The 16,909-nt window shown below is 41.2% G+C and overlaps 1 protein-coding gene across 6 annotated transcripts in view; it reads left to right on the forward strand.

Annotated features, from left to right (window-relative positions):
* MAGI2 (membrane associated guanylate kinase, WW and PDZ domain containing 2) overlaps positions 1 to 16,909 on the forward strand; it is a 1,241,136-nt gene that overhangs the window by 840,540 nt on the left and 383,687 nt on the right. For all 6 annotated transcript variants that reach the window (XM_090041911.1, XM_090041915.1, XM_090041916.1 and 3 more), the window contains exon 6: positions 6,865 to 6,944. In XM_090041911.1, coding sequence (XP_089898037.1) covers positions 6,865 to 6,944 — 80 coding nt within the window. The remainder of the gene's footprint in view (positions 1 to 6,864; positions 6,945 to 16,909) is intronic.

Below are 16,909 nucleotides of genomic sequence, written 5' to 3' on the forward strand. Positions count from 1 at the left end.
AAGAACTCTGTTCGTATTTAATACAATGGGAGGAGAGCAAGGTATGGGGCCCTAGCTGCTACTTTAACATTCTTATGTAATAAAGGGTTTAGTCCATTTTTCTGCCTGTCCATAGTGCTCTTGGAGCACTCTGATTGGTTAGTGAAACAGCCCATCAGTGTGGCATGCCACCATGACAAAGGGGGCAGAGTGGTGCTGGCTTCGCCCCACCCCCCGGCCTTGCTCCTTGGAGGTGGCGGAGCACCACCATGATGGTGGGGATGGAAGGGATGGAGCCAGGGGGTGAGGCCAGCACTGCTGGCCTCTCCCCCCCTGGCTCCATCCCTGCTGTCATGGCAGTACTCTGCTGCCTCCAAGGAGCAGAGCCGGTGGAGGGGGAGGCGAGGTCAGTGGTGCTGGAGGCGGCGGAGGTATGGGCTGCTGGTGGATGGAGATAGAGAGGACGGTGGAGCAACCCTCCCTCCTTCCCCCCCGCCACTATCATTCTTAACAGGCAATTGACTAATATTTTTATAACAGGCCACTAACATGATGAGGACCTCCCATGCTAGCATAAAAAAACTTATAGCCAATAAAAATCATAATAGTTCTATGGCCAGGAAGAGAGGCCTCTGCTCACAAACCTGGCACCTGAAAGCTGAGCACTGAGAGAAGTTGAAAGTATCTCAAGCCAGAGAGGTCTTATGAGGAGGACTTGAGAAATCCTTATACATGCAGATTCCACAGTGTGCTAGTAGAGGATGAGTAAATTGTCTCCTCTCAAGATGTGTTTTTAATATTTTCTTTTTTGTTGGACTGTATAAAAGGAGGCAGAAAGGAAGCTGCTTCTGCCATACATCTACAAGTTCCCATGGGTTGTGTAGCTGGTTGGTAAGATAGTATGGTACCAAGAATCAAATGTTATATAATGATGATGCTGATATCTCAGGAAAGTTTCTCTTGGTATACATTGCAACCTAGACACAGTAAGGGACTGTCGCTTGCCATTTTACCTCCTCTGAAGCTAGGGCAGTCTTCCTGGTGAATTCAGTAGGCAAAGAATCCAGCCCCTGTGCAGAGCTTACAGTGCCACTGAAAGAGGAAACAAAGATGATTCATAAGGCATGAGATGGCAGAAAAGCAGTTGTGAAGGAGGAACATAATATGACAAAAAGTAAGAAGGCAGAGAAGTCATCTTTGAGAACCAGTTTGCAGCTTCATTAATTTGACATGGTTAATGTTGTGTAGAAAAAATGGTTTATACCAAGTCACTCTGTGGAGTTGAGCAGTGAGAAGCTGGCTGGAAGGGATGAGAAAAGAGGACAGGAGGTTAATTTCTGTGACATGTCCTTCTCACTCTCAGGTGTATGTCTCCTTGCTGCAGAATGGAAGATTTTTTTTCCCCTTCAGCCCTCAGCAGCACCATCCATGTCTCACTGGGTTATTTTCCACCTGAATAGATGTTGACCTTTTGAAATTTATTTTGTTATGTTTATTCTGTTTGGTCTGGCAACAGTGTTCAAAGCCAGAGGACCTTTGCAAGTCACATTTATGTCAGAACAGTATTTTACTGTAAGCTTCATTTTGCTTAAACATCAGCCTTAAAGAAGGGATTCAACTAGTCCACAAATTTTAATTGTATTATTGGGCCTAGTTTTCAATCTTAGGTGTCTAACTTTGGCCCATTTTAGGCATCTACTGTCAGTACTGGCTTAGGTTTATATTTAAAATGATCATATAGATTTGCATACATAATAGAACGCTCTTAGCTTGCTCCACTCTGAAGTCATGTAGCATAATGGGTGACCTTGGACAGTCATTTCAGTGCTGTGCTTCAGTCTTACCCTCCATAAAGCAGGAATAATGACAACTATTTTCTTTTGAAAAGTGCTTTGAGATCTACCTTTTAAAATGGAAAGCCCCATGCTAGCACCTTTCCCATTAGGAAAGTCCTGTTCAGTTCCTGATGACGTGTTGCAGCAGGTGGAACTCACTGGCTAGGAACAGACATTACACATAAACCAGTTTCAGTGATCAGAAATTGGTTTAAACCTGTAACAGAACAGATGTGCAGTGCACATAAACCAGTTTGAAAATGGCTGAAACCTGTTTGAGATAAACCTGGTTCAATGTAGTATCAGACTTAACTTATTTGGGTCAAACCAGTTTATGCAATGTCTGTCCCAGACCCCTTCCTGGTTTAAGTTAAATCAGAGTCCCTCAACATCCCAGCACGCTCTCTGGGTTGGGTAGGGCTCTCTGCTCCAGAGAGCTGACTGAGCTGGCCCCTCCCCTCTGCTCCATGGCTGTAGCTCCAGCAGAGACTGCATGTACAGAGCATCTGTCTCTCTTCCTCGTATTCCCCCCTCACCACTCCCTGCTGAAGCAGGGATTTTCCCCCTCCCCTCTGCCTTACACAGACACCTCTCAGCATTAGCTAGCATACCACATGCTGGCTATGGTCCGTGCTATGGCAGACAGGACAAAGCACAGTGTCAGCTTAGGGCCTTTTTGGAGCTAATCAACAGATAGTTGGTAACGTCCCTCCATTCCTTTCTTGGAAAAAGTTAAGTAGAGCTTGAACGAGAGAAGCTTTTGTTTTCTTAACAGGCTGATAAACACTGAGTTAGGGATGAGAAACACTGTTATCAACTCCATGCTGGGCTGCTGGAGAGGGGAACCCCTCCCTAATCAGAGAGTCCTGCCAGGAGCCTGGCCACGCCCTCCCTCAGCTCAGCACTGTGGAAGGTGAGGGGAGGCATGAATAGCTAGGTGAATACCCTGACATCTGCTGGGAGGAGCAATCAGCCAAATCTAACCATTCACATAGGTTTCTGCATGCAGGACCTGGCCGAGTAATTATAGGCCAGTCAGTCTTACCTCCATCCTTGGAAAGGTCATAGATTCATAGACTGTAGAGTCGGAAGGGACCACAATGGATCATCGTGTCTGACCCCCTGCCCCTGGCAGGAAAGAAGACCGAGGTCAGACGACCCTAGCCAGGTGACTATCAAGCCTCCTCTTGAAGACTTCCAAGTTAGGTGATAGTACCACCTCTCTTGGAAGCCCATTCCAGATTCTGGCCACCCTTGCTGTAAAAAAATTTCTTCCTAATGTCTAACCTAAATCTGCTCTCCACTAGTTTGCACCCATTACTCCTAGTTACTCCCTGGGGCTCTCTGGTAAATAGTGTATCACCAACTCCCTGTTCTCCTCCCTTGATAAACTTATAGGCGACTACAAGGTCTCCCCTCAGCCGTCTCTTATGAAGGCTGAAGAGATCTAGATCTCTGAACCTCCCCTCGCAGGGTCTTTCAGGAAGGTCATTAATCATGTGAGTGGCCCTCCTCTGAACCCTCTCCAGATTCTCCATGTCCCTCTTGAAGTGCAGCGCCCAAAACTGGACACAGTACTCCAACTGTGGCCTGACCAATGCCACGTAGGTCTTTGAAAAGATTATGAAGGATCATATATGTGGGAGTCCAGTGGGAAAAATAATGCAACAGGGAAACCAGCATGGATTCATAGCAGGTAGATTATGCTTGACCGATCTGGTTTCATTTTATGACAGGGTCACAAAATGCTTAGACACAGGAATACAGGATGTTGTTTTCTTGGATTTTAGCAGGGTCTTCAATACAGTATCTCATCCCATTCTCATAAATGAATGAAGAGGCTGTGACATAGATGTTTAAATGGTCCGGTGAGTGGCAAATTGGCTTAGCAGTCGCATCTGGAGAGTAGTAATATATGGCTCGGTATTGACTTGGAAGAATGCAGGTAGTGGGGTCCTTCAGGGTTTGGTCCTTGGACCTGTACTCTTCAATATCTTCATTAGTGACTTGGATATGGGTGTGAAGTGTACTCTGTCCGTTTGTGGGTGATACTAAGTTGTGGGGTGAAGTGCACACTCCAGAGGGTAGGGAATGATTGCAGGCAGACCTGGACAGGTTAGAAAAGTGGGCAGTACACAATAGGATGCTGTACAACAAGGACAAGTGCAGAGTACTGCACTTCCAGGCTGGGAAGTGACTCTCTCAGCAGCACAGAAGTGGAAAGAGATCTTGGAGCCATAGTGGACTCCAGGATGAACATGAGTCATCAGTGTGACAAAACCATCAGCAAAGGTAACCATACTTTATCATGCATCAGCAGATGCATGACAAATAGAACCAAGGAGGTGATACTTCCCCTCTGTGCGGCATTGGTCAGACTGCAGTTGGAGTACTGCGTCCAGTTTTGGGCACCATACTTCAAGAAGGATGTTGATAGACTCAAGAGGGTCCAGAGGAGCGCCACTCATAAGGTTAGGGGCTTACAGGACAGGCCCTATGAGGTGAAACTGAGGAACCTGGACCTCTTCAGCCTCTGCAAGAGAAGGCTGAGAGGTGATCTTGTGGCCACCTACAAATTCATTAGGAGGATGCAACAAGGGATCGGAGATGCTCTGTTCACCAGGGCACCACTTGGGGTAACAAGGAACAATGGTCACAAACTGACAAAGAGCAGATTTAGGCTTGATATCAGGAAAAACTTCTTCATTGGTAAGGGTGGCCAAAATTTGGAATGGGCTTCCAAGGGAGGTGGTACTCTCCCCTACCTTGGGACTCTTTAAGAGAAGGCTGGCTAGGCATCTGGCTGGAGTCATCAGACCCCAGCACACTTTATGTCCTAGGTAGGGGGTCGGACTCTATGATCTGCTGAAGTTCCTTTTGGCCCTAGTATCTATGAATCTATAAATCTATGAATGAGGGAGGGAGGGCTGGTCCAGCACCCCCCGGCATCTATCCTGAGCCACTGTAGGCATGTGGCTCCATTTCTGGAAAGAAAAGAGAATGCCTATCCACCTCCAAATCAGTTCAATTCAGGCTCAGGCTTTTTGAATGCCTGTCCCTTGCCACTACATCTGGTGGGACTCGCTGCATACTACAAAATCTGCCTAACAAGCTGAGCATATAGTGAAGAAGCCAGCCTGTGCTGAATTTGGTGCTACACTGCTATCATTACCTAAGCTAGTTTGGGTTTGTCTGCATGATCACACCTTAAGATTAGCCATTGGAAGATAGCGGGTGCAGCTCAGGCAGGCAGGCAGGCAGGGGTTTGGAAGCAGGGTAATCAGGCTCGCTGCTTTTTTTATTTATTCCTTCTGTTGAACCTGCCTTCCCAGTCTGCTACCAGGCTGCCTGCACGTTCTGTCGGCACAGCTCCGGAGCCACATGGAGCCCGGTGCTTCCCTCTGCGGCTGTAGGGTAGGAAACTAAAATTCCTCAGAGGTGTTTTACTTCACAGCTCCCCAAAGTCATTTGCTGCATCCCAAAGCCATTTAAGATGTATTATGCCGCCGAATGTGCTACAGTAGCTGGAATTAACATGTAATATGCCGCCAAATGTGCAAATAGCAATGCCATTCAAGTGGTGCAAAAGGCATTTAACCCATTTTAGACCTGCTAAGAAGTGTCATCTGCAAATGGCCCAAGATCTCAGTATGGCAAATTTCTCTTTGGGAATGGTATTGGGGGGTAGGAAGGTGCAGAAGGTAGTCTCTTGTTAGGAACAGGGCTCAGTTGGAGAGAGGCATAGCACTTGATAGTAGCGAAGAGATGCCCTGCAGAAAAGTCCACAAGGAAGAATTTTAACTACAGCTGCTGCCAGTCTTGAGCAGAAGACCTAGGGTTCAATTGATTTTATTGTTACTAATTTTTGTATAAACAAAACCATAACTTTGACTTTTTATCCTCCATGGGCTTTCTTTTGGAGTAGAGGGAGAAAGTCATCTACTACCACCATCAAAAAGCATATTTAAATACCCAAATATTCATTTTTGTCTGGCTGGCTGGCCTTGTAGACCTTACACAAGCATTTGTAACAAAACTTTTAAGTACATTTTAAAATTAGATAGAAAATAATGTATTCATAGTAGTCTGAACAATTTGGTACTGTGTAAAACTGCACAAAATGAGCACCTTATAAGATATGTCAGATAAATAAAACATTCCTTAGAGAAAATTGGGGAGGTCACTATTAGAAGAAAAGTGCCTCCAAATATTTAGGAATGATGATCACATCTCCTTCCTGTTTTATAGCCTGTCTCTCTTGGTATTTTTTAAAATTTGGGCCCAAATTGAAATGGATGGAGAAAAGGCATACATTTAAAAAAAAACCTGTTTTAACTCTGATTAGCTGTTGTAAGTATCTATTCATTTAGCAAAATACTGTCCTGGAAAACAGTTTGTACCAATTCAAGGCTATTTCATTGCCGATTCCTGAAAGATTTATTCTGAGTATAACAACGCAGCTGTATGATTCACTTAGCCTGTGTAATATCTATCTTATCTTGGTAAAAGTATTAGATATGGAATAGATAATGGTTTATTAAACAAAGTATCATTAATCACTGGGTTTGGAAATGTAGACTTCACAGGAGCACACTGTAATTTGCACCACTTCTGCTCTGCCGCTTCAGCACGACTGTTAAGAAGTAGCAAACATGTATTTATGAAAAGGACCTGTTTAAGAAGAAAATAATCCTAACTGAAAATTCTAGGGATGGTACAGAATCCTGTCGACTGCACTCGTTCAACGGGAGACCACTGTATTTGTAATAAATTCCTTTTGCTCTGGATGAGTTCTGCATTTTCAATGAGGTTAACTTGGCAACATTCTGGTTGATTTTAATAAAAATAGCTGCTTTGAGGACAGGGAGCTGAGGTTGCCAAATTTACAGCTGCCTTGCACAATTACTCTTACACCTCCTTCAGGGCTACTTAGAACCAGTAAGCAAATTAAGTGTATCGATTGCAATTTTGGACTAACCCTTTTTTCTTAAGGAATAAACTTGATTCCTTTCAGTATGTGTCTGCTCAGAGTGATCTCTTTTCTTTTCAGCCATAACACAAAGACAACATCATGGCTGGATCCACGACTTGCGAAAAAGGCTAAACCTCCAGAAGAGTGCAAAGAAAATGGTAGGTTATTAAGTTTTCGTTGCTGCTCAGAAAGGATTTGTCTTTGTGTGTGTGTGTCTCTGACTTCTTGAAAAAGACAGGCATTTTAGGAAATGATGAAAGGTGTTTAATTGCTGCTTTGGTTATAAGCAATAAGTGATACTGTATTCTCTGTGTGCCATGTGTTTCTGGGGGGGGTTTTATTCCTTCATTCTGATGATATCCGAAGCTGAGGATCACAAGTGTGTTTTCTGTCTGTTGTGTTTTTGACTCCTGGACTGACCCCTCTCCCTCATCTCCCACTGAGAACTTTGCTCTGCAGAATAGAATCTATTTTAAGATTCTGAGATTTTAATCTACAGAGATGCCATGCATAAGGGAAACTAACAGCACCGTGGGAATATGAATTTGATTTGATTTGTTTTTAATGGTACAGTGCTCTACTGTTTAGGAGCCAGTTTAAACAAAACAGTATCTGGTAGAATAGGGTGGGAGAGGGAAACAGAACAGTTGCTATTTCCATTCCAGGCTAGATGTTGTTGGGTTGCAATACTTTAAAAAATATGAGCACAAATAAGATTGGAAACATTTTAAAGAAATGTAGTTGTTATGCAGACAAGAGATCTTATCAAACTATAGATGTTTATTTGCACCCTACATACTATTCAGTTTTTCTTTAGCAAACTTTAATTCATCAGAACCAATTAATAAAATAGGTTTATAAATGTATTGAAATGATGTTTTTCCTTAGGTGGTATCTTTTAATTTTGCTGTAGTTCACTATAATTTAGGTCCCCAACTGTCATAAAAGTGAGAAGGAAATCATTTGTAAATATTGTCAGTTATGTTTATTAACATGTCTGGGGGAATATTATATAGTCAGTAGTTTAAAAACTCTTTCATGACAGTTAAATATATTTATATAAAGAATTATGCTTTTATATGCCTCATCCAATTTATTTGAAATCTGCCAATAAGCTTAAAACTGGCCAATGTAAATACGATTTCTAAGAGGACAATTTAATGCTGTTGTGGCTGAATAGTCATTGATTGGTATTTGGGTGTATACGATGTAGGGTCATTGGTACAGAATGTTCTGATTTTATATAAAACTGTCCAGTTTTTAAATACCCCTTTTTTCAAAAATCCCCTTCTTATTTCAGTAATAATTCTGACCTTCCCTTCTGACAGTAGAAATGCCATGTCTGAATAATTTTGTCATATGTTTTTCTAGTATTGAAAGCAGTGGCTCCTCATGTCTTCTACATAAGGCAAGCAGCAGAAGTGTTATTGGCACCAAACAAGGAGACATGCATTTTGCATTAGAAATCCGTGTGTCTCATGCTACTTTTATGACATCATATCATTGCCTGGGGCTTAAGGTGCATTATTGGAGGTGGGGGAAAAAACTGTGGAGTGTATCACAGATATTATTGGAGGCAAATATGCATTGCTCTTCATTTATTATGTACCAAGTGCACAAACCACATCAGTTATTTCACTGTAAAACAAACCCAAAAACCCTGAAATAATTTTAAAGGCAGAGCAACATGTAAAATAAATAGGATCATTTGTCAGTTATTTGACTAGTGGATTACTGCATGACTATCGCATGCTGGGTCACCTCATTCTTTAAAAGTTGCTCAGCTCATTAATGCCAAGTAGTTGAAGTAAAGCATAAAAGACTTTAGAGAGAGATCTTCTGTTCTTCTACTCAGAGTAAAGCTCACTGTTGTAACAGACCCAATTTTCCCATGTTTCTCTGGTTGCTCCAAAAATCACTTGGCGTCTTTTAAATTTTTCAGTATCTGTAGAAATGCAGACATCTCCAGATGGACTCCAGTTATGAGGAGTGTTGCTAGCTAGCTATGAAGTTCTGATATTTGGAAGTTTGAGATGCCATGTGGGAGCGGGGGGGTCCTTAAATGTGAATTAAATGATTAATTATCCACTGATTTCAGCTAGTGCTATATAAATGTGTTTATGCCAAATGAATTAATTTTCCTTACAATTCATGATATAGTAAGGTCCACTTCTAGCTGGAGATGCTAACTTAAGAGTTGCTTAGCTAGGAAATGATACCTGCCTTGTTTTCTGTAGTGTTATTTTTAGGGTTCACATTGCTAAATACAGTTTCATTGTCACTCAAAATTTGTATTTTAATTCCTCACAGTTAGAATTTAAACTTTCTCAGTGATATGTTTTTACCAGGCAGTTAGCTCTGAATGAATTCTCCAATAAACTCCATGTGATTCCTGGCTTGCATGTTCCCAATCATATCACCTATTATACTTATTACCTCCACCCCTATCACTGTCACCATCTCAGAAAAAGTCCTTAATAACAGTCTCAAAAAGAAAGACGAAGTCCACCAAGACAACCTTTCTGCTTCCTCCCTGGTATAGATGTTCTGGCTTTCTGCTTGTTCTGTATCTTTAATCACACCTGCTACCCAGTCCCCATCAGGGGATCTTGTAAATCAGAACTCAGGAGGCCACCTAGTCCCATCTCTACCGTGGACCCATTATGTGACCTTCAGCAAGTGGTTTCATCTCAATGTGCCTTGTTTCATCAACATTTCTCTTTGACTCTGTTTCCCCTTTGGACTGCATTTTTTTTGAAGCAGAGAATTCCTCTTACCATGTGTTTGTTCAGGATTTAGCACAATAGGGACTTTATTTGAACTGGGACTCTTAGGGGCTGTCATAATACTAATATTCTGGTACAATGTTGGGATTTAAATTTACAAAAAAAATTCAATTTGCTGAAAAAAATCTATTGGGAAAAGCCACTGGGATATTTTATCTTGAGTCAGTTTGAATCAAAATATTTCATGTGTTAAATCCAAAATATTTAGAGTTAATCGAGTAAAAAATACTAAAGTGCAGTTACCTATGGTGGACTGCTTTACAGGGCTGGGCTCCCTAGACCACTTTATCTTTCATTCTGGAGCATGTCTCCCAGAATGTGTTTCCTCTGCAACGTGTATCATAGGATTTGCATAATTCTAGGTGAATTATGGGAAAGTTAGCCCAGTGAAGGAGCCTGGCCCATGGGGGAGAATAAGGGCCAGAACTACAATTCCCACAAGACAGTTGGAAAATTCATTTTTTTGTTGAAATTCAGTTTAGCAAACTGCAAGCATTCAGCAAGCATCACTCCCTGGCCAGCCCACTTCAAATGTTGTGTTGTGATTTAAAAAGTCAAAATGAAGCATTTCAACATTTCCAAACAATATTTGCAGGAGAATTTTCCATTCTACAGAAAATTTTGTTGTTTCAACTTGTCATCCTTTTTCACCCTGCGTTCTTTACCACATATCATCCTATCTTTTGTCTTTCATGCTATTGTACCATTTCTTGCTCTCAAGTTAAATAATACTAAAAGTGACTTAGGTATATGCAGTTATTGTTCTGGAGGCCCTTTTATTGATCTCCAGGAAAAACTGATCACCTTTCTTACTCATTTCCAACAAGAGCCTCCCTTCTTTTTGCTGCTAACCTTAATGCAAGACACCCTTCCAAACAATAAAGGGAAAGTCCTTTATTGATAATAAATAAAAACAATTTTATTGTTCCGAGAAATATTCCTGTTAATGTAAATAAAGAATCAAAGTGAATAGTTTCTTGAACAGCAATCATTTATCTTAAATAAAGGCATTTAGCTAGATGTCTCTTAATCTGCATGTGAAGACTATATTTCCTAACAGATAGATCAGTGCTAAATAGTTATGGATATTATTATATACACTGAATGGATTCTGTAAGTTAACGTTACCAAACCAATAGATAATAACAGAATATATTGCAAACACTCAGGATTTTATAATCCACTCCTATCATTACATTTGCATCCTATTTTCAAAGATCTTTGGGGACAAAAGGTATGAAATATATAAATATTTAATAATGTAGGATGTGCTGGATAGCTCGAATCCATTTAATCATTGGACATGAGTAGTGAGCCTTCTTTTATACATCCTTAAGTGTACCGAATTTGAGTGTACTAGTGTCCCCTACAGACTGATTCACAAAGGGATAAAATTGTATGCTAATTGAGTGATCTCCAACTGGCACAAGGGTTTAATACACAACTGGTGAGATTCCCCCGTCTCCTACTCCCTCCTTTGTTCCTGCTGCTGTGGTGGCTGGGATCTCTGGGCTCTGCCTCCCTCCTCCACCTTCTGTTTCCTGACCTTGCCCTGTGAACTACCAGTTCTCTGGATGAACGCCTGAAATGTTCTTTTAGGTCAAATGAAAGCTACATGCAAACATTACAAAGAGGAAATAACTCAGAAAGGTTTTGTTTTGAAATGGCAATTTGTATTTTATCAACAAACAAAAACCTTTAAAATTATTTGTCACATTGAGGTCTAATGATAAGTGCTAGTTAAATTTTGTGTCAGATGGTACAACTGGTTCCACCTATAGTTGTAGGTCTACCAGTGTCTGCTATTTAAACATGTCCTTGAGGATTCGTATTTTCAGTTCAAAGTGTTTACATCAGACTTTTGTTACATAGTTTGGAAAAGCTTATCTTAAATTATTTTTTCTTCTAATACTGAAATGTTGCTGGACATTCACTAGTTCACAATATGGAATAATGCCTTGATGTAATACAAGATATCACTGTATGAAAAGACATTCAGTTAGTTAGAAATGCATGTGTGTTGTTTTTTACTATCTCCATCCTGAAAAATGTTAGCCTTTAGGATGCAATTTTCCATTCTCAGAACGTATCTACATATGAAATTAACAGAGCTGAATAAATTAATGCAGCTGAAATTAACTCCAGTGCAGTTCACACCAGGGTGTATGGCTCCTGGGTGCTGCATTTACATGTGCAGCTGGGAATGCAGCAAGTTAAGCCAGGGTGGTGCAGCCCCAGCTGGCGGGGATCTCCAGGGGTCAGCCTGCCAGCCCAAGGCTGCTCTGACTTGGCTTAGCGTGCTGCAGCGGGGCTGGCTGAGGCACATCTTTGCTTCAGTGCAGGGCTAGCTGGCAGGCAGCCCCACACTGGAGCACCCTCATGCCCCAGCCAGCCCTGTCAGTATCTACACATGCATTGCAGCAGAGTCAATAACTCCACTATAGGATAGTACTTGTGTCTGCCAGTACTAGCTTATGACAGTGTTAATGAGTTTACTCCATCCTAATAATACCGCATGTGTAGATGGTGATGCTTTACTGTGAAGCTAATTGGTCAACTCAAGAGTAAACATCTCATGTAGACACACCCAATACTGATGGATTGGAACATATTTTTATTTTTCTTTATTGTGATATTGCTGCTAGAAACTTAGGAAGACAACACCATGCAACCACCCAAGCCCAGGATCCACTGTTTGAAGATTTTGCTAGAACCTCACACTTGTTTTGTTTTTATTTAAAAATCCTTACACCTATTGCATTGTCACCTGAAATAAATTGACAAAAAATCTAAAAAAAGACTTAGTTGCCTACAAGCTGGGGTACAACACCTACTTTTTAGGCACACAGTCCCTGTAATAGAATCATATCCCTATGTTAAGTTCTTAGGCCCCCTATACAGTACATGAGGAGTCATCACCTTGGACCAGGGAGCTGAAAAATTCTACATGTTAAGCAAGGAACCATTTCAAGACAGCCAATCAGAAATGTTAAGCACTGGGTTATGTCTGAATACCACTCTGCTCCAGAGCTGAGCCACCTGTATGTGGCTACAAATAGGCTCCTCCATCCACTTGAGAACCAGAGGTCAGAGTTTCTTCTCCTGAAATTGTGGCACTGTAGAAAAAAGGTAAATTCATAGGTGAAGAAAAGGAAAAAGATTAAATGTGACAGTAGATAACATTCAGGGGTCTCAGCTAGGGGACAGTTTTTCTGTCTTTTATGTTAAATAGGTCCTAGAGAAGTATAGAAGATGTCCCTTAAGCAGCAACTATAGCCATGGACCAAAAGAAATATCGTGAGGTCCAATAAGGGCAAATGCAAAACTCCTGCACTTAAGATGGAAGAATCCCATGCACCACTACAGCCTGGAGACTGGTTAAGCAGCTCTCGAAAGAAAAGTACCTGGAGGTTACAGTGGACAGTAACCTGGATGTGAGTCAGCAATGTGACCTGTTGTCAAGAAGACTAACAGCATCCAGGGCTGCATGAGTAGGAGCATTGCCAGCAGATTGAGGGACATAATTATTCCACTCTATTCTACACTGGTGAGGCCACATCTGGAGTACTATGTTCAGTTTTGGGCCCCCCTCTACAGAAAATATGTGGACAAGTTGGAGAAAGTCTAACGGAGGGCAACAAAAATGGTGAGGGGTCTGGGGGACATGATTTAGGAGGAGAGGCTGAGGGAACTGGGTATATTTAGTCAGGAGAAGAGAAGACTGAGAGGGAATTTGACTACCTGAAGGGTGGTTTGAAAGAGGGTGGAACTAAACTGTTCTTAATGGTGACATTGACAGGACAAGGATCAATGGTCTCAAGTTTCAACAAAGAAGGTTTAGGTTAGATATTAGGAAAAACTCTCTCACTAGGAGGGTGGTAAAGCACTGGACGAAGTTACCTAGACGGGGTGGTATCTCTACCCTTGAAGGTTTTTAAGGCCTGGCTCAACAAAGCCCTGGCTGGAATGATCTAGTTGGGGCTGGTCCTGCTTTGACAGCGGGGTGGACTAGATGACCTCCTGAGGTCCCTTCCAACCCTAACTTCCTATGATTCTATGATTCCTCATGCTCAGATGAGAGTCCTAAATACTAGGCTATAAAACAGCAATACTCAGCCAGGGTGCCATGAGATCCTTTTACATGTGCCATGGCATGCTATGTAATATTAGCACTGTTAGGTGTGCAAACACTTGCATATGATTTACAAGATAAATGCAGAGATTTCAAATAGGAATCCAGGGTATCAAAACCAATCAAACCTGTTGTGGCCTTTCTCTGTTCTTTGCAATGGAAGAATTGCTCTGCTGTTTTTCCATAGTCAGTTAAACCAGTGAAAGCTAGCAGCTGGCATTTTCTGAGGGTGCCTTCAGTCTAACAAGGGGTGCCTTCTATCTTAAAAAAAGTTGAGAATCACTGACATGGAATCATGCTTCCTTTTGATCATTGTTCTCTCTGGGCCAATGAATCTTGAATCAGTTTCGGCAGGGCTGTAGTAAAAATTAAACTCTACCCAAACTAATCTGTCATCTGATATATAGGGATCCTTTGTGGGCAACATGGTTTTGAACCCCCTCAGACTTAAAAGGGTATTGCATTTCCTTGGTGAATGCTCTAAATACTAGACTGTATATACAAGGTGGACAAAACAACCACCTCAATATTTGGCTCAGTCTTAAAAAGAAAGCAGGCCCCACTTTGTTTTATGAAGAGTCCAGTTCTGTGTAGTAGACATACTGCAAGAATACTTCAGGGAATTTTTACACGTGCTGTGGGACATGGCTCCAGGAGCTTTAATTAGCGAGCCATGCTAATTAAAAGCATCCACTTGTGACATGTATCAGCATCACTGAGCTTCCCCACACTGAGTATCTCCATGCTCATTCATCATGTTTTATTTCAAAGCACCCCACCATCATTTTTTCAGCACAGAGACACACCACGACACTGATACACATGACTTGGAAGACTGCCGAAGTGTGTCAATTTCCGTGCTCCAGCAGACTCAATTAATCGAGTCTGCTCTGATGTGCTGGATTACCAGTGCATCAGAGCAGGCTCTGTGCACATATGTAGGAGTCGTCAGAGTATTTCTATACCACATCCACAGCACTCCCAGGAATACCACTCTCAAACATGCCTTGCCAACCTCCTCCTGCATCTACTAAGTTAGTTTTGAGCATGCTCAGGGTCATTACTCAGGGACCTAGAGAAGGAGCCAGTGATTTTAGACACCTATAAAGAGTTATGCAACATTTGAGCAGGGTCTCATGAATACCTCTATTCCACTTACGTCCTGTTTTAGGTGTGTTAGCTTTATTAGACCAAAGACCAAGTCTGCTTTTTTCAATAACTGCCTTACTTAAAATTTGAAGGGGAAAAAAGTGGTACTTTTTATTACCTAATTATAAAGCTACTGGTTGCATGGAAGTCCTTCTCATTCAGCGGGAGCTGCATATCTGCAATACCTGCAAAATTAGGTTCACATGTGTGTGGAGAGAGTCAGACACAGCATGAATAATTGTGGTGCAAACATTTTGATGCAGCTCTGCAAATGTTTTTCTATTCCAACATCAACCCTCATCCTATTCCAAGCCTGAGCCACTTCCAAACAGGTACTGCACATCACATCCTCTTGCCTGGTGGCTTTTTGATATGAACCAATGACTAGGAATTAGGCACTAGCTTGAGAGACTACCAAACTCATTTCTACTTGTGACTGAAATACAGGTGTTTACAGATGATAAGCTTATTGCATCTCTTAAACCCATAATTTTGTTGTTAATACTTTTTTACTTTTTGCAGTTTATTGCATGGGTTTTAAAAATAGCATTTAACACCATCAGTTTTGGAAGAAACAAGCATTTGTTGTAATAATATTGATTACAAGGAATTTATTTGACATTTAAATAGAAGTTAAATGCATTTTCCTGGGCTTGTAATTTCAGTTCAATATTAATTAAACACTAACACAGCATCTTATGGAGAATAATGACCATCTGAGAGATATCTTATGCCAATACCTCCAGTTGGGCCAAGATAGTTTCTGAGCCAAACTCACTATTATTCTTAGAGAATGAAAAAGGCAAAACCCTACAGGATTTTGGTTTGGGGTATTCTGTTAGTATGTAGAGGGTACTTATAGAAAGCCATTCTGGTGCTTGAGTCCTCTATAATTTATCACTGAGTTTATAAAATACTATTAAATGCAACTGGAACCATTATTAATGCATGGCATATCAGACACAGTATGTAGTACCACAGAAAGAAAAAATGAATACAAATGAAGGAGAAACTATTTTTCTTAATTATTTAGCAATCGTTTAACTACCCTGCAACTTATATAGCTCTCTAATGTTAGTACTTATCAATGCAACCTGATATTAGGCAAGACTTACCAGGTCTCAAGGTGAAGAAGTATAAGCTACTGGCTAATGCTGTGGGCCTAGGAATAAGGATTCATCAGTTCTAATTCTACTGTTGCATTAGTTCATCATGTGACATAAGACAAATCACATCACCTTTCAGTGTCCCTTCTAGTAGATGGGTGCAGTACATAGCTTGGAGGGCTGTAAAATCTTATTGTTTGTAAAATGTTCTGAAGTTCTCATTTGAAAGGCACAATGTACATATCAAGTATTTTTCTTGACAGAGTAGCAACCTTTTACAGTGTTGGTAACTAAACTAATGCATTTCAGTTTCAAAATCACATAAGCATATCAGCAAGGTATTGATAGTAGAGGCAAAATGGCAGGCTAGAAAGAAATTAAAGTTAACATGGTAGCACACAGATTATGTTAACACAGAAAAATGTCTGCAGGAGGAGGGACTGCACCACAGGTAAGTACACCCAAGATGGTTTTCATCTAAATAAGTGAAGATGACAATGAAAATGCAGCAGCACAGAGTTCAAGCTCCTGAGTACCTTCCTGGCACCCCAGGAGGGTTTGTACAGCCTATTCCATTGCCTCTTTGTTACTACCATTACGCAAGCTAGCTAGATGAATTCTAGCTCAAATCTGCCTCCCCTTGCTGCTGCACACATGGCCTGACACTATGTATCCCAACCAGTAAAATCTAAAATATATCAGTATCATTTGCAATTTTTCTGCAACATGCTAAGCTTTCAGTCTGGATGAAAACAAGGAGGCTTTTAATCAGAACTTGCTTTTTCCCTCAACCTCTGAACATTAATGGGAGCCTATAGACAAAAGTGTTGGTTCTGTAAACCAATGAGATTATAGAAAATCAGAAGATTATAAAAAATGTTGATAAAATTTCCCACCGAACTTCTATTAGCACCTAAATGTCCATTAGAGCTGGAGGAATTAAAAGGTTG

The sequence above is a fragment of the Crocodylus siamensis genome, chromosome 4 (assembly GCF_052110815.1).
Source record: "Crocodylus siamensis isolate JL-2025a chromosome 4, ASM5211081v1, whole genome shotgun sequence".
Lineage (NCBI taxonomy): Eukaryota > Metazoa > Chordata > Crocodylia > Crocodylidae > Crocodylus > Crocodylus siamensis.